Source organism: Tachysurus fulvidraco, chromosome 16, assembly GCF_022655615.1.
Source record: "Tachysurus fulvidraco isolate hzauxx_2018 chromosome 16, HZAU_PFXX_2.0, whole genome shotgun sequence".
Lineage (NCBI taxonomy): Eukaryota > Metazoa > Chordata > Actinopteri > Siluriformes > Bagridae > Tachysurus > Tachysurus fulvidraco.
In genome coordinates this window covers 16,811,825-16,836,448 of record NC_062533.1, presented here as the reverse complement: position 1 = coordinate 16,836,448, position 24,624 = coordinate 16,811,825, and the positions used below count along the sequence as shown (strand labels likewise).

Genomic DNA, 24,624 nt, shown 5'->3' with positions numbered 1-24,624 from the left:
TTACAGAGAATGTAGTTTGACAATGAGTTTGTTAATGTATACATTTATGTCACAGTCCTAAATATTCAGATATGTGCTGCTATTGATGATGAATCGGATCTTTGCGGTTCAGGAATCCTTCTGTAAAAAAAAATGTCGGGAAAATTCAAAAATGGCACCACTATGGAAGCTTCTGTCACGTGTGAGAAAATATCTCATAATTGTGTGTTTTTTAAAAATAAAATGAATCATTTCATCCCTGACCAGGTAGTTACTAAAGATGAATGAATACATAGTGTGGAATCGCAGTCCCCAAGCAGATCTCTAGTCTCAGCCAGCTGCCCTGTAACCCTTTTTCTGCCAAACTTTCTGAAAAACAGCAAACAGTTCACACCCTTCCCAGAGAGCAGATGACTCCGATCCGGAGTCGTGTCCGTTTAGCGGTTTTTGGACCGGCTCCAATGTGTATTCGGTACACAACAAATCTGCATATCAGAAAGTCAGATTATCTATTGAAAGATACATACATATTGACCAATTGTTCAACAAACTTAGTCTTATTCAACTTTATAATATACAACTGCGGAATAGTAGAGATTTATAATGCCACCTAAAGAGGCCTGGTTACATTTTTCTGATTTACACCAGCACACACAGGTTCTCATTCACCATCCCACACATAAAAATAAAGAGACCATCATAGAAAAACCTCTCAGCAGTAAGTTATAAAATGCTGGTAGCAATTTCTCTTGAATTTCCTATCTATCTATCTATCTATCTATCTATCTATCTATCTATCTATCTATCTATCTGTCTATCTGTCTGTCTGTCTGTCTGTCTGTCTGTCTGTCTATCTATCTATCTATCTATCTATCTATCTATCTATCTATCTATCTATCTATCTAAAAGAACCCATTAAAATCAATCACACTCATTCTTACACTATTTCTCTTCCACATTACACTAAAATGTGGAATATCCAAAATTTCCATTTTATTATGAGTACACTAGTTCATTTGCAGATCCATTAGCATTTCAAACAGTCCGTGTTTCACTGGCCTTCGGTTAAATCTTAAGTACACTGATATGGTGGCAGGTCATATGTCGCTTTTGTGTTGATAAATAACTAAAAGAACAGGTCGTACTTATTGACGGGCCTCATGAGTCATTTTACTGAATCGTCTCTTTTGGAGAAATCAGTTGAACTGAACCGGACGAGCGTAGATTGGTATAATTCAACACCATATCTTTGTAACAATAAAAAATAATAAAAGCAGTATTTGTTGTCATTTTAGCGTGAGCATATGTTCTGCAATAAATGCTGTACATTTTAACATGACATTATTATATAGGACTATATTTCTGTGTGGGGGCCAATATATATTTTGCCCCACTGACTATTACACTTATCCCCATGTCCTAACTAGTTTTGTATATGAATCATTTTATTCATTCCTGTCTATTTCCAAACTACAACTGTTTCTTTTTCCTTGTACTTTATTTATTTAACATGTTATGTGTGATATGCAAATTATCCTGGTGATTTCAAATCAGCCCACGTTGCCATTACTAAAAGATTCCCAACACTGATTTATTCGTGTATTTATTTTATGCAAACATCCTCTAGTCTGTTTTTGGAATCATCAGTAAAATCCCACAACAGCTCTAAACCATGCACCATGTTTTCAATTCACAGTCCAGTATAACTGCTAATATTCACAGCTGATTAAAGTTCAGCATTGCAGTCTTACAGCTCCAGGATCACAAGTTCGATCTCAGGTTACGTCTTCCCAGGTTTCCTCTGGGTTTTCTGGTTTCCTCCCAAAAACCCTGCAGGTATGTGAATCTTCTTGTATAAACTTGATTCCTGCATCACTCCCAGTGTTCCTGGAATAGACTCAGATTGAATTGGCTACAAAAAGAAAAGAAAACAATGAGTTTAGCTGCTAACATATAAATCATAACGACAAACAGTAGCAAACTTTGCCAAAAAAGAAAAAGAAAAAAAAAAAAGAAAATCATACTTGTGTAGATGAGTGAATCGATTCTTTAAAAGATTCATTCAAAAGAACCGGTTGATTCGTGAATCATCCGTCACTATATGAAACCCGTGCAACCCGACTCTTAAGTCTCGCGGAAGACATGCAAAATAAGCTGAAACTTTACACACGGAAAGGTGCGTAAATGTTGGGTTTGTTGTTGTTGTTTATTTGTTCGTTGATTTAAAGAGTGTGTCCTGAAGGTGAAACATACGAACTCGAGGCCAAAATGCCGCACGACGCAGCGGAATGCGCGACTTTGTGTAACTTTGTTTCCAGCTTGCGCTTTTTAGATGTTGACACATCGACGTAGTGAAGCTTAACGACTTCCTATAGAGTCGCGGTCGATTGTGACCCGGCTGTGGGGCTGTAATAGTGAGCAGTGTGCAGCCGTGTGCATGCCCAAGACTCGACTTTGCTCCAGGTTGGATCGGTTTTCTGCGTCACTCAGCCCTGTCATCCGAACCTGAAGACAGAAACACGGACAGAAGGAAAGGCGACATTAACACAGTAAGTGGATCCTTGCGCTTTAAACCAACACGTGAAGCGTTAGATGGTTTGGTGTTAAATGTCTTCCTGTGCGCTGTTTGCATTTGCACTTAGTTGCTTGCATGTGTTTATTTCAAAACAACGTGTGCGCATTCCTTAGAGGCCTAAACAAAAAATAAAAATAAATAAATAAAAAATTGAATTGCATAATCAGTGCCCTTAAAAGCCCTGCACAGAACCTGTAGAGAGTGCTAATGATAATAATATTTATATATTGTAGTGATCATTAAAAGTGGTTAATAGGGTGTTAAAGGCTATATGATTAGAAGTCAGTCTCTCTCTCTCTCTCTCTCCCATAATCTCTCTTCCCCTTCCCTCTTCACTTCCTGTAATTCTTGTTGTCTTGCACTGCACCGTCCACGCCCCTGCTTCAGTTTGCTTTCTGCCACTGTTCTGTGTGCTGAACTAAAAAAAAAATCAAGTTTCCCTAAAGGAATGACATCTCATTAAGGAAACATTTTACAGGACTGGCTTCATGTAAGAAGATATATATTGAATATGGAATCCATATATGTGGTTTCACACCCACCCACACACACTCTCACACACACCTAAAGTGAAAGTAGTTGTCTTTCGGTAGCCATTAACTAACTATTATACATTTACCTGTGTGTAACTGAGAAGTGCTACGGATAGAGTATGCATTCGGCTGATTAACAGCACTTACGGATTGTAATGGTGTTGGAGAAAAGAACCAAGGCTTAACTCAAAATTTTGCTCAGTGAAACCGGTTGAAAATATATTTAAGCTCAAACACATAACAAGAATGTCTGTCATGCGTTCTTTCTCAAACTCCTCGTTGGTTACTCTTTTCCAGACTCGTGCCTGAGGGATGACAAATCACTTAGCTGTTTACAGCATAACTAGTTTGGAGAAGAGGAGAACAGGCCAGGGAGGAAGTGCAATTTGTGTTCTCTTCCCTCTTTTTGCGTGGCATCTGCATACTAAGGCGCTCTGACAAAGGCAGTTGGACTTGTAGAACAGTGGTGTGTTTTTTTTTTTTTTGTTTTTTTTTTCCCTGATGACTGATGAACGTTTCTGCACGCCCTTTTGTAATTTTGCAATCTCAACATGAGCCTCTCTCCTCATCAGAGAGCGAACGTCAGTAATCTGGGCAAACAGAATAGTGAAGGCATCGAAGAACTGGCTCAGCATTCAGGCGAGGTCTTTTACAACGCCGGGGGCGCGCCGTTGGATCAAGCGAACAGCGGTGCTGGAGGAGGGACCGATCCGGTTTTTGATCTCCAAAGCTCAGCTGTCTTTAAACCTGAGAAAGGCTACCAACTATGGGGTCATTTTCAGCAATCAGGTCCAATGAAATGGGTGCCTCAAGAGCCAGTGCATTCCTCCACTTGGTTTCCAGGCGTACCAAATTCAACTAAACTGCCCCCAAACTTTGGACCTCCTCTGGAGGATGCAAGAGGACACCAAGCTTTACCCAAGACCAATCATGACATGGACACCTTGCAGCAAGAGAAAATGTCTGCAGGTTCCTCCATGCCCTACTCCGAACCAATGCAAGCTCCGGCACCAGGAATGGAATGGGACTCTCATACAGTAGCAGCCATGCATCATTCCCAGTTCCAAGCTCCTCAGCAGGGGCAAAAACCAGGAGACGCACAGTACCAGCCTCACACCATGCGCCACTCTATGCCCGACCCTACTCTACAACCCTTTCAAGTGGCATTTGGACCGAATAAGCAACTTCAAAACTCAGGTTTTTTCCAAGCTTTCCAAGGAAACAGTGCACCACAGAATCTGGTTTATAGTGAACCACCAAAATCACAGCAGCAACAGCAACTCCTGCAGTTACAACAGCAACAGCAGCAGCAGCAGCAGATGCAGCAAATGTTGCAACAGCAGCAGCAGCAACAACAACAACAACAACAACAACGACTACTCCAAATTCAGCAGCAGTACCACCATCAGCAGAAGATGCAGGAACAGATGCAGCAGATGCATCAACAGCAGCATCAAATGCGTCAGCTGCAAAACATGCTGCAAGCAGAGCCATGTCCTTCTCAACCACTTCAGCAAGACCAGCAGTTGGCCAGACCACCACAGCAACCGGACAACAGTCAGGTCAAAGCAGGTTCTTGTACAGTGCCTCATCAAAGACATGATCCAAGTCCTCAGTCACCAATGACCAAAGATCCAGGTTTTGGTCAAGCACTTCAGGATACGGAAGAAACAGAAGGCAAATCTGAGGCTCTCCCACGGCGTTCCAGGCGGCTCTCGAAGGACAGCATCTCCCCTCCAGGCAACCCGCCGGCAAAGGAATCGGCCCGTAACAGCGGCATTGCTGTTGTTCCTGGACCCTCGGTAGGGGTTATCCACAGCACTCAGAGACGAAGGAGGACGTCCAAAGAGATCAACCTCGAGACTCTAGCACAGAAGGCTTCAGAGATGGAGTTTTTACCTGCAAAGGTGAGACTGGTTCAAGCAAATGTTAATTTTTCCCTTTCAGAGTTTCACGTTATTGTTCGAATGTTGCACTAACGTGAATGAGGTAATTTATGTAAGATCTTGCACATGATTTCAGCATACATCCGGAAACATCCGCGGACGTCTAATTAGTGCTATAGATCGCACCTGAAAAATACATTCTTATTGGTCTGTGCTTGGTCCGTTCGGGAGAGACCTTCATTTTGGGTAGGTTTGAGATTAAATATGACCACAAACAAACAACTGACTGCTTTATCCCAGTCAGGGTCATGCTGTATCTGGAGATGAGATCACACCTTGAATAGACTGCCAGGTCATCAAGGGGCCACAATGGACCTCCATTCCCATATCTGTAAATTAAAAAGATGTCTTTGTGCTGAAAGGCTGGATGCATTAAACTCAAACACAAACTAAAAATATTACCAAATTAGCATCGTTTCAGTCAGGACCACTTGTCAAATGAGAGTTGATTAGATTATAGCATACAGTTAGTGTTGGCGGTATGGTTCTGTTCGGTATGGTTCTGTTATTTTTGCAAATAATAAATGAATAGATGGATAAATAAATATAAAATAATTAGAGAGAGGGGGGGAGAGAGAGAGAGAAAATGAGTGGAGATTTAAGACGTAAACTGGTACAACGAACACGGGTTCCGGCATGGTGGAGTCGGGGTTGGAGGAGGGAGTTTGTCACAGCAGCAGCGAAGCGCTAGAAAGCGGCTCAAAGAATGGGAGTTTAAATGGTCGGGTAATACGGATGTCGTAACCTGATTGGTGCGCGTCGCGGACTGCTGATTAACAGCTGATGCACGCTTGACGACGTGGCCTGCCAGAACTAACGCGAAGCTTAATGATTGTCTATCAGTGTCAATACACATCAATGTGTTTGTTGTGCTGATGCCATTTTCGGCTACTAACATCGATATATGATAGGAATAAAACCCTTCTGGCCGTGATGTTATAGGAAAGTAACTACTATTACTATTAAAACACCCAGTAAGATTAATTTCATTGAACAGCACGTCCGAAAATATTGAAGTTTCTTATACCGTCACAGTTTGTTAGCGATTGCGATTGGAAAAAAGTATAAATCATACTTTTTTTTTCTTTGTTTGTCACTAAAATTATAGCAGCTATGAACAGTTGTATTCCAATGTTCTCATGATCTCACTCTCTCTCAGCACTTTTAAGGTTCTTATAAGTCATCGATCCCTGAAAAAAAATTTTTTTTCTCAGACTGATATAAAGTTGGGGAGCATGGTGGCTTAGTGGTTAGCACGTTCGCCTCACACCTCCAGGGTTGGGGGTTCGATTCCCGCCTCCGCCTTGTGTGTGTGGAGTTTGCATGTTCTCCCCTCGGGGGTTTCCTCCGGGTACTCCGGTTTCCTCCCCCGGTCCAAAGACATGCATGGTAGGTTGATTGGCATCTCTGGAAAATTGTTCGTAGTGTGTGAGTGTGTGTGAGTGAATGAGAGTGTGTGTGTGTGCCCTGTGATGGGTTGGCACTCCGTCCAGGGTGTATCCTGCCTCGATGCCCGATGACGTCTGAGATAGGCACAGGCTCCCCGTGACCCGAGGTAGTTCAGATAAGCGGTAGAAAATGAGTGAGAGTGAGTGAGTGATAAAGTTCTGACACCGGAGACTGCGTCCATGAATATTAAATAAATGTCACCTTACAGAAAACATCACCCCATCAATGGCGATATGCATCCTGCGTTAAATTAAATAGTGATAAATTGTTTGTTTGTTTTATTATTTTATTGTAAGGTGTAGGTTATGAGGATCGTCCACCGCAAAAACCCTTGTGTACGGAAAACTACTAGAACTTTGCTCAGAGTTCGTTACTCCACTTATATCACAGCTAATGAGTGAAATGTATGAAATCTCACACATTTAAATGGTTTATAATTAGATTTAATGTTGGAGAACGTCTGCTAGGCAGGTTCCTGTTCTCTAGAACTCTCATTCACTCTTACACACACACACACACATAAAACTCAGTCTGTCATTTTACTGAGAAAAAAGAAAACGTAACCGAGGCCGAGACGCTTACAACCGAGATTTCTTTCAATCTTGTGGCTATTCGCATGAGCTGTTACTATAGAAACAGTACCGTATTAGAACGATCACATCGATATATAAACCAGGGCTCGTATTCATGACAATTCTCAGCGTTAAGAGTTTTTCCCTAGTGACAAAATTCTAATACATTTTTTTAGAAACGTGGATGTTTCCGTTTAATATTATTAGAGAAGAAAATCTTATAAAGAGAAAAGTTCTTCATAAAGCATCTTCATAAAGCATCTTCACCCTTAAAAGAGCTCATAAAGTCAGAAAGTGTTAGCAGTAATGAGGAGGGCTTTAAGAGGATTACATTTACGGCATTTAGCAGACTCCCTTATCCAGAGTGACTTACAACTGAGGGTTAAGGGCCTTGCTCAGGGGTCCAGCAGTGGCAGCTTGGTGGACCTGGGGTTCGAACCCATCACCTTCCGATCAGTAGCCCAACACCTTAACCACTGAGCTACCACATCCCTAGGTGAAGAGGGAGAAGAAATACCTCAAATATCTGAACGTAGAGACAAACAAGGTTTATAATAGAGCAGATTTAAAAAACTTTCCTTTTTTTATCGGACAACGAATCACAGTCTTCGATAGAATGTGTCACCTAGTAACAGGTTAAGCCCCGCCTCCTCTCTAAGATAAAAGTTGTTGTATCGTCCTTGTTCAGAGTCGCTCTGTGATCGGTCCTGAATCACTCTGAAGATAAGATTCCTAGTCAGAAACATTCAAGATAAATGAGGAGCTTTCTGAGATCGTCCTTAGACTCTTTATGAACACGGGCGCTGACGTTTATTTTACAGCCACTTATATGAAAATTACACAAACCTTCTGACCAATCAGATTTGTCCAGGTGTGGTGTAAAGATGAACAGACACCATCTAACCAACTCAGTAGGAGTATAGTATAATTGTATAAAACAGTTTCACACCAAGCAGCTTAGAGGATTAAATCCAGATGTGGATTAGGATCGTTATTGAACAGATTATCTGGAGCTGATTGCAGTGAGGAAGAAACTCCTTAAATATAAAATCTCTTCTCGGTGCATCAGCGATAATTCTAAAGACTCACTCTAATATGAATCGGAAACAGTTTGCCAGTCCTTGTTTGTTATACACACACACACAGACACACGCAGATGCACACACAGACACACACACACAGATGCGCACACACACAGACGCACACACACAGATGCGCACACACACAGATGCGCACACACACAGACGCACACACACAGACACACAGACGCACACACAAACACACAGAGATACTATTCACAACGATACAGAGATGTATGAACAAAACAACAAGAAGTAACTGTGCGGAAGTGACGGCTGTTTAATAAGGCGGAGGTATAAACATTTTAAATACGCATGTGTATTGTATGAACTCCTTGCTCAGGACTCGAGTTCTCATTTATCTCTGTGATTAAAAAAAATCGACTTGGAACCAAAAGCATAAGAAAATAAAGCACCTATTTTAAGAAGGTTGGGACTTCATATGTACTGTGCAGCTGGTGGAGCTGCTATTAAAGTCTTTTACATCATGCATGACGTGTGTGTGTGTGTGTGTGTGTGTGTGTGTGTGTGTGTGTGTGTGAAGGACAGAGAGAGAGAAGTGAAAGAGAGATACAGAAGTGAAGGAGAGAGAGAGAGATACAGAAAGATTGAAGTGAAGGGTAGAGAGAGAGATTGAAGTGAAGGAGAGAGGGGGGAGAGAGTGAGTGTGTGTGTGTGTGAGAGAGAGAGAGAGAGAGAGAGAGAGAGAGTGTTTGTATGACAGAGAGAGAGAGACTACACACCTACACATTCCAAACATGCTACACACAGAGCTTTAGGGAGGAGTCGATGCACGCAACCTCGCCGTGTTTTCTAAGAGATCATGTGCAAGCGCTTATTTCTACATTCTCCTGTTTTTTGTTTTTTTTTCCTTCCCACTTTAACCAGTTCTAAAGATGAACCCAAAACAAAGTGGCTCGAGTTTTTAAAAGCAAAACAATAAAGTTTTAAGGTGTTTAAAGGGGCGCTTTAATAAAAAACAAAGGATTTGAAAAAGAAAAGCACCAAACGGATCCGTCCTGGGAAACCAGTTTTCTGTCTTTAAGACGAATTAAAGCGCAGACGCAACGACGAGACGGCGTGAACTGTTTCTCATCCTGAACCTCAGTCACGCTCGCTTCGTACAGCTGCAGAATCATCCCAGCTGGTTTGGTTTAGAATCCGCTGTCATCTTTATGCGACCGACTTGGGGATGCGTCGTGTTTTTTCCTCGTCCGAACGTCCGTCGTTCCGTCCGTCTATCCGTCAGGTTGATCGTTTGCAGGATTTATATGGAGTTATCAGGGAACAGTAGCTAGCGGATTCGGGTTTGTGGAACCGATCCAAACAGGGTCCAGGTCACAACAAGGTCGAACGTCTGAAATAGATTTCCTTCTACAGCTTTCTTCCTGTTTTAAAGGAACAAGATGGACTAGACTAATATCTATAGCAGAGGTGTTCAAGTAAAAAAAATACGAAACCCGTCTACATAAAATTCCATAATCTTTTCATCAATTCATTTTCTAAACATTCTTTTTAACATTTGTTCATTTGTTTTTTTATGTCAGTTTGTTAATCAGACCAATAAAAATCCATACACGTCTGTAAAAGCTTTTTTTTTCCCTCTCTGAGCTTCACCACAGAAGCTTGTCTCTGGTCCAATGAGCCTTTAGTTAAAGGTGGGGTCTCTGTTGTTTGAAAGCCGATGTTGACATTTGAAATCACCAAAACAAACACACCCCTAACCCAAATGGCTCCCACCCCTGTTTTGATAGCTCCGCCCACACACACACACACACACACACACACACACACCAGACAAGTATAACCCAAGTATAACTATTATAGCGGAACCTGTTGGGGCAGCTGGCCAAGGGGAGATTTTTATCAGTAAATGAACACAATGAGTAATACTATGGTGATACAAATGTGTTTTTGTAGTACTGTGTGTTGTACAGTAAAAGGTTTATCTCCGTTTCACGCGGAGGACGTTCAGTTCTCTCCAGCGCTGGAAAGCTGATCCTATATTAACACGTCCTACTTCTTGTCCTTATCGTAAGCCTTTCTTCTCTTTCTTTCTTTGTTTTTATCCTCCATGTCAATGTTAAAACCGCTTTCTGCTAATGTCACACATGCGCACTGAACACTCTCTCCGCCGCATATCAACAAGACACGCCCCTTTCTGCTCATTGGCTACACGTTTTTGTTTTTGTTTTGTTTGGTGGCCCGACGCTGTTTCCTGAAGCATTTTTCAAACGACGGAGACCGCACCTTTAAATCATCTGCATGTTAAATATAACCTGATTTGATCAAACTACAGTACTTAATGACTTCTCTTTTTTTTTTTAATACAATTCGTCTTTTGCTACATTTTCAAGTTTAGTTCTCTGAAATAATTTGATAGATCCGCATCCAGATCACGATCAGCTAGCTGATGACTCCAGGTTTAGAGAACTAAGGCTGGGCGTATTGCAGGCCGCTCAGTAGACTTTCACTGGCATGAATTATCGGTAATGTGAAAGCTGTCACGTGGACCAGGAAGTGCAGTTTGGTACCGAACTCGAAACTTCCTGTAGGAGGTGGTGCGAGTTCGGTTGTGCTAGAACCGCACCGCGATTCCCATGAACGTCGACACAACTTGTACTCGGAAAACTCCGCTTTACTCGTTCGGGAAGTAAAGTTACCTGCGCGTGTGTGTTAGCTGATGACTTCATGATATATTAGTTTCAATACACAATGCACGTGTAGCATGAGTGTCAGGGGAACGCTGTGCGTCATTAAAGGGGCGAGAAAAGAGCCGTAATGTGCATAATAGTATAGAAAAAAAAATACAAAATATGGTGGTGTTCTCGTGCGTTTGTGATGGTGTAAGATGAACGAAACGAAATGCACTGATTCAGTAGAATCAGACAAATCAGAAACAAGACCAACGCTGCTGAGGTGAATGATGGAGGTTGATTTTATTATTAAATTATATTCATCCAGGTGATATTGTACTATATGTTCTGTAAACATGTCCCGTCTCCATCCATCTTTCCTTTGTTATTATGTGGCGTCTGGGCAGCATGAGGAGAGCACGTCTAGCAGACAGACAGGGATGCCTCCTCTAGTGATCCCCGTGTCCGTGCCTGTTCGGAGGAATCAGGCCCAGATGGAGCAGGCGGGTGGCTGGACGTGTGAGCAGAGGCTTCCTGCAGAAAGTCTGCAACAGTCTGAGCACAAACCTTCTGTCATCGTGACACGTCGACGCTCCTTACGGGCCCCTGACTGTTTCGACCAGGTACGACGTTCAGTACGTCAGGTAAAGCTTGCTTACTTACTGACTTCACAGTCATGAGGTTCAATATAAAACACTACTGTAGTATAAAATAAATTTATTACACTTTATTGTCTTAGATTTATTACACTTTATTTATCACAAATTGAATATTTTATAAGTTGATTTATTACGAGTGTGCATGCTCACATACGGTATGTTGATTAAAAATCCATCGGCTTTTCCGAGGTTAGGGTAAATCTTTAGAAAACAGCATGACTTTTACTAGCGATTTTACTGGACGGTGCTTTTGGGTTGGCGAAACCTCACGGACGTTTAGTTCGATTGCTGCTGCATCGGTTTTCTCTAACAGAAGTTTTGATATCCGTACAGTTGCGATATTTAACGCCGCTATAGTAACGGCTCAAAGTAGCTTTGTAGTATTTCTTTCTTTCTACATCATTTTATTATTGGTTATTTCCGCTCCAGGAGGACATGATGGAGGACGGAAGATCCCCAGACAAGATAAAGCGCCGGCCACGACCTGAGCCCCTGGTCATACCTCCGCCCAGAACGGGCACGTTTATCGCCCCGTCTGTCTACTCCAGCATCTCATCGTTCCAGAGCAACCTGCGCTCCCCGGTCCGGCTGCTGGACAACCCTCTGTCTCTGCCACCCTACACTCCTCCACCCATCCTGTCACCAGTGCGCGAGGGCTCAGGACTTTACTTCTCCACCTTCCTGTCATCGATAGCAGCAGGGAATCAGGGTTTGCCTCCACCTCCAACCCCCAAAACTGCCTCCAGGAGCCTCCTGCGCTCAAGTGAGCAATGAGTTCATGTTACATTTATCACACAGGGCTGAACCGTATGACCGTATGAGAAAAAGTGTCTACTTCTTTACGTAAAAGCACATGTAACGTTCCAATTATTATTTATTCTCTCTACTCATTGCGTCTGTCTGTCTGTCCGTCAGCTGGTTGACTCATTGATATGTTTGTCTGTCTGTCTGCCTTGCAATTTTTCTATTAGTTATTTGTCTCTATCTGTCTCCATCTGCATGGTTAACTATTGATCTGTGTGTCTGTCTGTCTGTTATTCTTTCTCTATTTGTCTTTCTCTTTATCTGTCTGCCACCTGTCTGTCTGTCTGTCTGTCTTATTCTTTCTCTTTATCTGTCTGCCACCTGTCTGTCTTGTTGTTTTTCTCTTTTCTCTTTATCTGCCTGTCTTTCTCTGTTCATCTATATCATATCTGTTCAACTATCTATCTGGTTCACCTCATGTCTGTCTGTCTGTCTGTCTGTCTGTCTGTCTGTCTGTCTGTCTGTCTCTCTCTCTCTCTGTCTCTCTCTCTCTCTGTCTCTCTCTGTCTCTCTCTGTTTCTCTCTGTCTCTCACTCTCTCTCTCTTGTTGTTTTTCTGTCTGTCTGCCTTTTCATTAATATGATTGCACACTACAAATAAATAAATAAAAACACTACAAATCCTCCTGATCTTTAATTTATTAGCTATTCAGTGTGTTTTAAAGTATCTATACCGCACTAGGCATGAAATACCCTGTAAGTTCATTATATCCTGCACCAACATCATGCCATCATACACTAACTGATAGAGTGCATGATACAGATACAGTCTGCTAAATCCGATTATTCTATATTATATTATTATATATGTCTTGTACGGTCCTCAAGCCTAACTCTGATGAACAGATTGCTCTGTTGTGATTTTTCAGGCAGTTCTGACATCACTCCTCCGATGCTCCCTCTGATGGGAGAGGCCACACCCGTCAGCTTAGAACCGTAAGTATGAGTTGATTTCTTCCACATCATAATTATGTCGGATTAAAACCACACCGGTGGCCGTTCGCCTTGACGTTTTGTCTGATCTCCTACCTTACAGGCGAATAAACATCGGCTCTCAGTACCAGGCAGGGATCCCCGAGCTACAGGATCAGTCTCTGGTTGAACAGGATCATCACAAAGCTACGCTAGTGTATCTCCCGCTGACACCGGTGGAATCTTCACCGTCCCAGGATGAGACGGGTGAGTCATGCTCTCTAATCTCCTCACACCTTTTCTCTGACATGTCCTGCGCCACTTGCACGCTCACGATGTCACGTGTCTCATCCTACAGTGGATAATCTGATGAACCTGGCCTGCTCCAGTGTGCTGTGTGGAGGAGGAACCAACGTGGAGCTCATGCACCACTGTCTTTACGAGAACGGAGGTGACCTCATGGTAAGCTAAATAACATTGTCTGTCTGTCTGTCCGTTTTTCTCAGTCTTCACCAGTGTCCATGAGTCTCTAACTGTCTCTCTCTCTCTCTCTCTCTGTCAGTAGACATCCACCTACCTGACCTTTATCTGTCTGTCTTTGCACTTGTCTGTCTGTTGACCTAGCCACATATTTACCTGTCTGTCTGTCGACCTAGCCACATATTTACCTGTCTGCCTCTTTGTCTACCCTCCCATCCGTCTCTCTGTCTGTCAATCTGTCTCTCTGTCTGTCAATCTGTCTCTCTAACCATCCTTCAATTTATCAGTCTCTGTACCTGTTTGTCTGTCAACCTAGCCATATCTTTATGTCTACCTGTTTGTCTGTCAATCTATTTCTATCTCTGTATTTGTCTGTCTGTCAACCTGTCTGCTTATTTGTCTGTCTGCCTGTCTGTTTACCCATTCATCTATTTACCTTTCTGTCTATCTGTTTATCCATCTGTTTGTCAATCTACCCGTCTGCCTGTCTACCTTCACCTCTCTCTGTCTGTCTGTCGCTCATACACTCATTCTTCCAACCATCTATTTAGAAGTCTGTCTGTGTCTCATTGTGTCTGTTTAGTTGTACATCTGTTCCTCCATCAGTGCCCACATCCACCTGTCGTCTGTATTTCTATCCGGTTATCTGCTCATCCATTTGTCTGTCTGTCTCTCTGTCTATATATCCACTTGTCTGTCTGTCTCTTTCATTCTCCCTCTGTCTTCTTGATCTGTCTTTATCTATTTATCCATCAGTCTGTTCATTTCACCTGTCTGTCTGTCATTTGTCTGTCCATCTATGTGTCTGTCTGTCTATCTATTTATGCCTCCATCTATCCATCATCCATCCATCTAACTATCTACCTACCTACCTGTCTATCTATCCATCCTCCATCTGTCCGTCGGTCTGTTTGCTGTTTTATCTAGATCTCTTTTCATCTGTGTCTATCTTTGTGTCTCGGTCTCTTAAATGCTTTATTTATTTGTTTGTTTGTTTGTTTATTTATTATTTAGCCGTAGTGCTCTTTAGCCTCATCCTTATCGGCGATTAATATGTATGCTGTTAATTTCTCTAGAAAACTCTCGAAGCATTGTTGCTAAAGAAACCCATTTTCCCCAAAGATCATCATCTTGCTAACTACCACTATGCAGGTAAAAATGTGCACTTTTTTTTACATATATTTTACATTAAAATTATTTTTAATTACATCAGAAATCTTTATGTTTAAGGCATAACTTCCCCCCAGCTTAGATTCTGCTAGCAGTTAACCGAAGGTTTTCTTACTTGCTAACTACTTGAGTGACCGGTTAACACAGTATTCTAGTTAGCGTACGATTAGCTGGCCTGCTAGTGAGATTACCTAGCGTACTTGATTAGCTAGCCATCCTTCTTATTAGCTTGAGTGTTTTGTAACAGAACCAGACTTCTTCCAAAAGCCAAGCTAGCTAGCGTACTTAGCTAAAAATAAATGCAGTGTTGGATTTAAATTGCCGGCTAACTCGGCTAAACCTTAGATGATGTCATGCTAATTATTTTGTATGCTTATGTATTGCAATTTAAGGAATTCATTTCAGTCTTTTGGATGTAGATGGAAAGATTTGTGAAGTATAACGCTTTGTGTTCCAACAGGGTCAGACTGCTGGACTGTGGATGAAAAGCGATACTTCAATAAAGGGATCTCTGCGTACCGGAAGGACTTCTTTTTAGTGCAGAAATTGGTACGATTATTCGAAGATAATTAAAAGCGTCTGTTTTCTGTTTGGGTACAAGGCTTTGTTTTATTTGTATAGTGCTTTTAACAATTCAAACAAGTTTACGTGTGTGTGTGTGTTTGTGTGTGTGTTTGTGTGTGTGTGTGTGTGTGTGTGTGTGTGTGTAGGTGCAGACTAAAACAATGGCGCAGTGTGTGGAGTTTTATTACACCTATAAGAAACAGGTGAAGGTCGGACGCAGTGGGATGCTGATCTACGGCCCTCCGGATCCAGAAGAGCGCGTCCCTGAGGTGAAAGTCATACTCATGAATTACTCTTACATTCTTTTTAATGTTTAAAGTTTTCACACTCACTTTTTTTTCTGTGGTAATGTCTCTAGTTATAATTTATTTACAAATTCATTTCATGTTACATGTACAATGTATGTGTGTGTGTGTGTGTGTGTCTCTCTCTCTCTCTGATTTTTTATATATATTATATTCAAATGAGTATGCAAACTGATTTTGAGGCTCCGAAGTGGAGCAACATCTCCAAAAATCTGTAAACAAAGTCACTCTTGTAAAAGAGATTTTAATCTCAATGAGACTTCCTGGAAAAATAAAGGTAAATAAATAAATAAAAAACAGCCATCTATTGCTGGGGGTTTAGAGAGATGCTGTCTGTGTGAGAGGGATGGAGGGAATAGTGAGCTCATGTATGCAGTAGAGGGCAGACAATGCTTTCCTCTGAGGCTACAGCATGAGCAGCAGTTTTTTCGAGAAGACGTGATAAGTTGGCTTCCTGTATGGAAGGGAAGTAATGGTCAGTGGTTCAAATCCTAGCTCCACTAAGCTGCCACTGTTAGGCCTCTAGAAATACCCTTATACCTTTTTTTTTTGTTGTTGTTGTTGTTGTTGGATGATTTGTTATTTACTTAATGAAATAGAAAACAGAAACCTCTACATTCAGTCTTTTGGGTGTGCAAACTTTTGCACTCGCCCGCATCATGTGACCACAAGGGAACACTGGAAGATCTTCACGGATCTCAGACTTGATGAACCTGTTTAAGTTTGTTATCTAAGCAAGTCTCCTCTCTTTCACCAAAGATCCCACAGATCAAACAAGAGCAGCTGGAAGCGGGAGAAGAGAGCAAACACAAGGCAGAGCAGGAAGACGGCGGCGCCGATCACCTCCGAAACGTGACCAAAGCTCTTCATGTCCGCGACAACGTAAGTACACGGTCACTCTGACTGCTCGAGATATCACGAGGGCACAGGCCTTCCAAATTTGAGCATTTAACATTAAACTTGGGGGGCACGGTGGCTTAGTGGTTAGCATGTTCACCTCACATCTCTAGGGTTGGGGGTTCGATTCCCGCCTCCACCTTGTGTGTGTGGAGTTTGCATGTTCTCCCCGTGCCTCGGGGGTTTCCTCCGGGTACTCCGGTTTCCTTCCCCGGTCCAAAGACATGCATGGTAGGTTGATTGGCATCTCTGGAAAATTGTCCGTAGTGTGTGTGTGTGTGTGTGAGTGAATGAGAGTGTGTGTGTGTGCCCTGTGATGGGTTGGCACTCCGTCCAGGGTGTATCCTGCCTCGATGCCCGATGACACCTGAGATAGGCACAGGCTCCCCGTGACCCGAGAAGTTCGGATAAGCGATAGAAAATGAGTGAATGAATAAATAAACATTAAACATCACAGTTTGTCAGAGGGTTAATAGAAGGGAAATTAATGCACAAAAGAAGGATTAATATTATTCATATTTTAACTTTCTAATCGATAAAATACATTCATGAAGATCACAAGTTAGAATTACAGGAGCTTTTCTAACATCCCCAGACTTTAAGAACAGACATGGAAGTGATGCGATTTGCGACAAAAATAACATTTCAAAAAATACTTTAACTCCAATTCTACTTTAATTCTATTACAGATTAGTAAGCGGTCGTGACATATTAAGAATGTAACAATTGAAAATTAAGGGGAATGACAAAAGTATTTGCTCATGTTGAAACGTTGTCCCATCTGGTTGCTATAGTGATATATAGTGGACCATCCACATACTATTACACAACTGTGGAAGAAATTTTCTGTAAAAAATGTTATCGTTAAAAAAAATACATCAACTCATTATCTAATGTTTTTGGAAGGAGTCTCCAGTCAAAGGGTAAAAAAATTAAAATCTTTAGGATGAAGAACAGAGAAGACGTTTTTCTCCAGCCGAATATAACGAGCATGATGACTTGAATAAAAATAAAATAAAATGCATCATTCTTTAATATTGTAATTCTAATCTGTTACCGGTAAAAACGATCTTTAAACCCGCTTTATCGGGTCACACGTCTGTGATTATTTTCTTATAACGCCCCCTGGTGTTTTACCCCTGACATGACATGTTGTAAGTGACGTCCCAGGCTATTTGTGCAGTACAGTTCTGTCTGCTTCCTGTTCACCTTCCCTTTAAAGATCAGGGGGACTCGGCATTAATAATAATAAAGTTATATAAAGGTTATATACAAGTTGCTGTGTTGGATCTGGTTTAAATGGTCGTCTCTTTTTCAGGAGGGGAAAGTCTTAGTGCTCAGCAACCCGAAAATCGTCTCTTTGAGTGAGGCAACTGCACTGAGGAAGGAAACACAGACTCCTCCTTTCTTTGCTCCAAAACCACGTGAGAGTGCACCGAGGAGAAGCGCTCCAGCTAGTGCACCGAAGAGTCAGGGAGAACCAGAGGGTGTATTTCCCTGCAAGAAGTGCAGCAGGTGAGGGGTGTGTCTGTATATATGTGTGTGTGTGTCTTTGTATATATGTGTGTGTGTGTGTGTCTGTATGTGTGTATATATACACACACGTGTATGTATATACATATAATGTATATGTGTGTGTGTGTCTGTGTGTGCGTGTCTGTCTGCGTGTGTGTGCGTGTCTGTGTGTGTGTGTGCGTGTGTGTCTGTCTGTGTGTGTGTGTGTGTCTGTCTGTGTGTGTGTGCGTGTCTGTCTGTGTGTGTGTACGTGTCTGTCTGTCTGTCTGTGTGTGTGTGTGTGTGTGTGCGTGTCTGTCTGTATGTATGTGTGTGTGCATGTCTGTGTCTGTGTGTGTGTGTGCGTGTCTGTGTGTGTGTGCGTGTCTGTGTGTGTGTGCGTGTCTGTGTGTGTGTGCGTGTCTGTCTGTGTGTGCGTGTCTGTCTGTGTGTGTGCGTGTCTGTCTGTGTGTGTGCGTGTCTGTCTGTGTGTGTGCGTGTCTGTCTGTGTGTGTGTGCGTGTCTGTCTGTGTCTGTATGTGTGTGTGTGTGTGTGTGCGTGTCTGTCTGTGTGTGTGTGTGTGTGCGTGTCTGTCTGTGTGTGTGTGCGTGTCTGTCTGTGTCTGTATGTGTGTGTGTGTGTGTGTGCGTGTCTGTCTGTGTGTGTGTGTGTGTGTGCGTGTCTGTCTGTGTGTCTGTGTGTGTGTGCGTGTCTGTCTGTGTGTGTGTGCGTGTCTGTCTGTGTCTGTATGTGTGTGTGTGTGTGTGCGTGTCTGTCTGTGTGTGTGTGTGTGTGCGTGTCTGTCTGTCTGTGTGTGCGTGTGTGTGCGTGTCTGTCTGTCTGTGTGTGCGTGTCTGTGTCTGTATGTGTGTGTCTGTGTATGTGTGTGTGAGAATGTGCAAGTGCGTGCGAGTGGGCAAATGTGTGTGAGTGAATATCTCTGTGTGTGTTTGATAAGGTTTGAATTGAATCATTCTTGAGTTTCATTTCTCAGACACACTCAGAAGAAACTGAACTCTGCCCTCCTACACACACACACGCACACACACACACACACGTAATCTCACAGTCACCATTGACAGGTGAAAGAGTAAACAGTCCATCATTCTTTTCTTTACACTCAGGGGACTTTATTGTTTCATTTTAGTCTTAACTTGTAGAAATGAGACAGTTGTTTTTTTACGGTGGGGAAAAAATATGGGGTCAGAATTGTTTCGTTATTCTGAATAAATACACTATGATCCACAAATAAATATAAAGAGTTTCACAAATATTTTTACAAATTTCACAAAAAGAAATGAAATTCACAAATAAATAAAATGGGATTTGCAAATAAAAAAATATTTATAAATTGTATTTATTTGCGAATTGCTTCCTGCACAAACTCTTTATATTTATTTGTGGATCATAGTGTATTTATTCAGAATAACGAAACAATTCTGACCCCATAAAAAAAAACAAAAGACACAAAACTTTAGTGTAAACATCCGCATCCTCGTTGGCAGTGTGTTCCATGACCTCGATGGGTCAATCCTGTTAATCAGCTGGTTCCCTTTAAAATGTGATTAAACAAACAGGAGGCGTTCATTTGACTAAAAGGCCGTTTCTCATACATCATGAACATCGTTATAGCACGTTTAATTAGTGTGTTATGTTGAACAAACCTTGCCTTTACCTCTGCCACAGGACTTTAGATTGGAAGAAAGTATTCATGCAAAATGCTTCATAATTTATATATAAACAAAATAAATTCCAAGAAGTTTACAAGTCGGTTTAAAACCTGTTCGGAGGACATGACAGGGTTTGTGGCATGACTCGCAAATGTATGTACCAGGGGTGGTTCTAGGATTTTATCTTTAGGGGGGCTTAGCCCTCAGTGAGAATATGTTAGAAGTCAAAAAAAAAAAGTCAGTTAATAAAAAAAAATATTCTTATTTAAAAAATATTTTTATTTAGTATTGAATGGATTGTTTGCATTAATATTTTGTTTGTGGTAATAACAATAGTGACATTTCACATTTTTTTTAAATGTCAGTAGTACTGTGTATTTATAGTACAGCCACACACAAATCTCTGTACATTAAGTTCACTACTATAGCAGAAACATGCAGTAGTAGTACAACTTTTTTATAACGGTACCTCCAACAAACTTTTACTTGTGTGGTGACAAAATACATCCTCACAGTACATACATTTAAAAAGAAATGTCTCCAATTAAATAATGAAAACTAAAATTAATTTTAGTAGACTTTGATAACACAAAGCACTTCTGCAGGGCAGGCTAACAAGGTTAAAACATTTATAAAACACCGTCCATAACCGTCTTTGCGGCTTTCTGCCGATTAACGTTATACATGAACGCCTCCAGCTCTGACTGCGTGTGCACGCTGCGCGTGCTCGTGCTCGTGCTTCTCCGTTCAAATAAAGCAGACAGCTGATGACGCACTTTTGAAAGACTACAACGCAAGCGCGTAAAAAATAAATGAAAAAAATAAAATAAAAAATCGCATCAAACTGATCATTTTCTTTCCCATCGACGACATGTCCTGCTTTTTAACGTAATTTTTATTTTTGAAAGTAATAATTATACTTTTAGTGTTAGGGTGGCTGTGATCACAGATTAGGGGGCTGAAGCTACCCTAAAAAAGGCCTAGAACCGCCCCTGGTATGTACTGTGTAAGGATGAATCTTATGTGAGGAATCTTCTGATTCTCGACAACCAGCTTTATAAACGCAGCTCGAACACCGTCTCAGGAGGATCCAGCTCCAGCTGTTTCCCTTCCCAGAGGCCACTCGTGTGTCTGTTTAGTCTCGTGTTATCTCCTGATTTGATTCCAACTTAATCCTCAGCAGAATGCAGCTGCATGACTTGTTTTCACGGTCCTCAAGTTCTCCTCCGTCACACCGCTGCCTTGTTTATAGCTGCTCATGTCACGTTTAAAGCACAGTCGCTCGCCCCGGAAAGCCAGAAACAGATCGGATCCCTACTTCCACACTTATCTCAAGACTCTTTGCAAACCAAAATTCAATGCTTATTTCTCAGATACACAATCATACACAGTGTCACATATAGTAGAGGAATGCTTTTTGGGCTGTCCATGTCAGAAAAAGTAGGAAAATTTCAACTTGTTGGTTGATTTAAATGATAAAAATAAAAATCTAATCATTTGACCAAGCAAAGGAAGTATATGTACTGTGTGTATATATATGAATATGGACCCTGCTCTGTACTCGGTTTCCTTAGAGGAACTCTAACGACTCTAACCAACCCACTATTCATTAAAACACCAGGAAGTCTTGAATCGAGTCTGTTATATGTTCTGACAGGCAGGAGGTGGAATAAACAACTTCTGAACTGCCTGAACATCTGAGTCACTGACTAAAGACGCAACACTTTAGTAAACACTCCCAATCTGGAGGGAAGTAAAAACACACCTTAATGTGTTCAAGTCCTACATTAGTACAAGTTGTTCTTGTTCTGTGTAATTCTTACACATTTCGAACATTTTTTATAGGTCGTTGAACACTTGGGATCAGGCTGCTATAGGATGATAATAATAATAATAATAATAATAATAATAATAAACTTTATTTTGTATAGCATCTTTAAAAGTAGCTTCTCAATGCGCTTGACATAAAAGATAAAATTAAAAGATACACATAACATTACAGACACTAACTAACCATACAAAAATAAAAAGGCAATAAATAACAAACAAAGAAATCATATAAAAGCTACCCTAAAAAAGTACGTACTCCGTAGTCAGACGTGTTGTCCTTCGAGAGCTCCCGGGATAGAAAATGATCCTCCTGACCAATCATGCCCCTTTTCCACCGAGGCAGTTCGAGTGCTGGTTCGGGGCCAGAGCCTAATTTAGAACCAGTTCTTTCTGTTTCGACAGAAAAGTGGTTCTTAAGTAGCACCAAAACGTTGCTGGTCTAGACTTAAGAACCGCTTGCGTCAGGAGCTGGGGGCGGGGCTACTGTTAGCGCGTTTGATAATGTACCTTAAGTATACTAATGTTTAATACACATTTACTTTACCGCGATATGATACATTATCAGCACACATGATAGTAGGTAGCTACATGCTAAGGCTAAATTTTTTTCTTTGTTAACGATAAAATAACGTTATGTACTTTATCGATTACAACCTCCGTTTATACAGATTACACGGAGCTGCACGTGCACGTTTTAAACGCCGCGTTTGGATGCCAATGTAGGTTCGCTAGAGAGCATCACAGAGCCGAGTCTGACGTCACTGTATACGTGTCACGTGTCCCAGCCTCGGCTCTGTGATGCTCTCTAGCCGGTGGAAATGCAAACCGGTTCTTAGAAGGTTCGCCAGTGGAACCAACTTTGAACCAGCACCAGCGCTAGCTCTGAACCAGCACTCGGTTCTTTCCGGTGGAAAAGAGGCATCAGAATCGAGAACTCTGCAGCATTGTAGTGGAAATGTTTTTGGAAATGCCCTTGATTTCATAATGACATCGTTTCGGATTGTTTTCCAACAGGGTGTTCTATAAGGTGAAGAGCCGCAGCGCGCACATGAAGAGCCATGCCGAGCAGGAGAAGAAAGCAGCGGCTCTGCGGCAGAGAGAGGAAGAGGAGCGTCTGGCGGCAATGGCCAGGCTCAAGCAAGCAGAGTCCGAGAGGTTTGAGGATGACAGTGATGAAGCTGAGGAGTATGTGATCGACACGGATAATGACCGAGACGACGACTGGCGATGAGATGTTTTGTTTTTTCATTTGAATTATTATTTTTTGTTTTTTTGAAGGGGCGCCATTTATTTAGCCAAATCTATTCCAAATCCAGCAGACTGTTTATTACACGATAACCAAAGTGATGACGTGAATGTAATAGCTATTTTTATGTCAACATGTGTCATGATGTGTAACATTCAGTAACAAAACAACACCAATAATAGGTTTTCTTTATTTCTTTAACAAATGTCTGAATGTCGATTTAAACACAGACTACGTGACCTCCGCTCAACTGTTCTCTCAGTGTATCTGAAAATGTAGCAGAGTTTTTAGAGCAACTTTTGTAATAACTTGGGGAAATCTTTTCTATGAAATTCACATCTATCGTGTTAAATAATAATGGTTTATTTTTAATGTACGTGTTTAATATTGGTATTAAAAAAAATGGACTGTTTTGATGTAAAGACAAAAAATTATAATCAAAGGAAATTGTATTTTGTACAATTATATTATATTATCAGCTCAAGGACACACTATTATTTTGATCTTCTTACACAAAACTATGGGTAATTTTCAATCGGATGTAATTTTGTATATGAAACGTATAAATAGTAAAATATACCTCAACTCCTCTTTGTATTTTGTTAGCGATATTTATACAAAGTTCAAAAAATGAACCGTTTATTGTGTGAAACGTTTCATGAGCTAAACTAGATTTAAGGACTCGACGCCATCCGCCAGCCGTTCATCCACAAAGCCTGTCTTTTCTTTAGTGTCTGTTGTTCTGTCTAAACACAAGCTAAGCCTTAAGGAGGGAAATTTTCAGAAAACAGAAAAAAAAAAAACACAAAACGAATTTAATAAATGGTTATATTTTATAATGTGAAAGTAGATGAATTGTTTGTAGTAATTCAGCCCTCTTCCACATACCTTCAGTAATATACAGGTATTGTTTGCATGTATATATTTTTGCATATTTACTGTATAGATACTTCTATACTTTTTTATGTGGGAAGCTTCTGGAAACTGGAAACTTTCTTCAAATCACAGATGGCTCAGTTCTGACTTTTACACATTCTTTATTGTGGGTTGCTTCTAGTTTTCTTGCAAAAATATGCCAGGGGGCGGATTAATGACTCTAACTTGTCCTGTTGCTATGAGTGTATGCTCGATGATGGGCCAGCATGCTGCGCAAGGTACAGTGAATTCAGAAAGTATTTAGATCCCCTTCACTTTTTTTTCTTAAATTTTTTATGGTGCAGCCTGATACTACAATAAATTTCATTCATTCGAAATACTTTTTTCCCCACATGAATTTAAACTTGGGGGGACACGGTGGCTTAGTGGTTAGCACGTTCGCCTCACACCTCCAGGGTTGGGAGTTCGATTCTCGACTCTGCCTTGTGTGTGTGGAGTTTGCATGTTCTCCCCGTGCCTCGGGGGTTTCCTCCGGGTACTCCGGTTTCCTCCCCCGGTCCAAAGACATGCATGGTAGGTTGATTGGCATCTCTGGAAAATTGTCCGTAGTGTGTGAGTGAATGAGAGTGTGTGTGCCCTGTGATGGGTTGGCACTCCGTCCAGGGTGTATCCTGTCTTGATGCCCGATGACTCCTGAGATAGGCACAGGCTCCCCGTGACCCGAGAAGTTCAGATAAGCGGTAGAGAATGAATGAATGAATGAATGAATCTAAACTCAGTAGCTCATAATGACGTGATAACAGAATTCTAGAAATGTCTTTAAATTTATTCAAAAGGAATAAACTGAAATGTACCTAAGTGTTCGGACCCTTTGCGACAACACTTGAAATTTAGCTCAGATGCCTCCTGTTTCTCTTGATTGTTGCTGAGCTGTTTCTACACCTTGAT

General features: G+C 41.4%; 1 protein-coding gene and 1 long non-coding RNA gene across 6 annotated transcripts; one reads left to right on the top strand and one right to left on the bottom strand.

The window, feature by feature from the left end:
- Nucleotides 1–1,566: 1,566 nt before the first annotated feature.
- Nucleotides 1,567–2,145, bottom strand: LOC113650550. The gene is made up of 2 exons (XR_003442445.2): nt 2,004–2,145; nt 1,567–1,891 (listed from the first exon to the last, which is right to left on the bottom strand). It is a non-coding gene; the product is annotated as an uncharacterized LOC113650550 (long non-coding RNA).
- Nucleotides 2,052–24,053, top strand: mideasa (mitotic deacetylase associated SANT domain protein a). Of its 5 annotated transcripts, none has more exons than XM_027158957.2 (14): nt 2,052–2,155; nt 2,298–2,528; nt 3,385–4,994; nt 11,177–11,413; nt 11,858–12,191; nt 13,101–13,167; nt 13,268–13,410; nt 13,502–13,605; nt 14,700–14,775; nt 15,254–15,342; nt 15,504–15,626; nt 16,422–16,544; nt 17,878–18,074; nt 22,569–24,053. In XM_027158957.2, the coding sequence occupies exons 3-14, from the start codon at nt 3,639–3,641 to the stop codon at nt 22,783–22,785; spliced, it is 3,066 nt and encodes a 1,021-aa protein (XP_027014758.2). In that variant the 5' UTR covers nt 2,052–2,155; nt 2,298–2,528; nt 3,385–3,638; the 3' UTR covers nt 22,786–24,053. The 5 variants fall into 5 exon arrangements, with proteins under 5 accessions (XP_027014758.2, XP_027014759.2, XP_027014761.2 ...); XM_027158960.2 differs by lacking the exon at nt 2,052–2,155 and having other exon boundaries at nt 2,162–2,528; nt 3,385–3,553; nt 3,660–4,994; XM_027158958.2 differs by lacking the exon at nt 2,298–2,528 and having other exon boundaries at nt 2,065–2,155.
- Nucleotides 24,054–24,624: the final 571 nt, after the last annotated feature.

What these genes read in the sequence shown, in the direction of transcription:
- mideasa (XM_027158957.2), top strand. Translation starts at nt 3,639, where the DNA reads ATGAGCCTCTCTCCTCATCAGAGAGCGAACGTCAGTAATCTGGGCAAA. An exon ending in ACACCCGTCAGCTTAGAACC is followed by an intron (nt 13,168 to 13,267) that starts GTAAGTATGAGT and finishes CCTACCTTACAG; the next exon opens with GCGAATAAACATCGGCTCTC. An exon ending in ACCGTCCCAGGATGAGACGG is followed by an intron (nt 13,411 to 13,501) that starts GTGAGTCATGCT and finishes CTCATCCTACAG; the next exon opens with TGGATAATCTGATGAACCTG.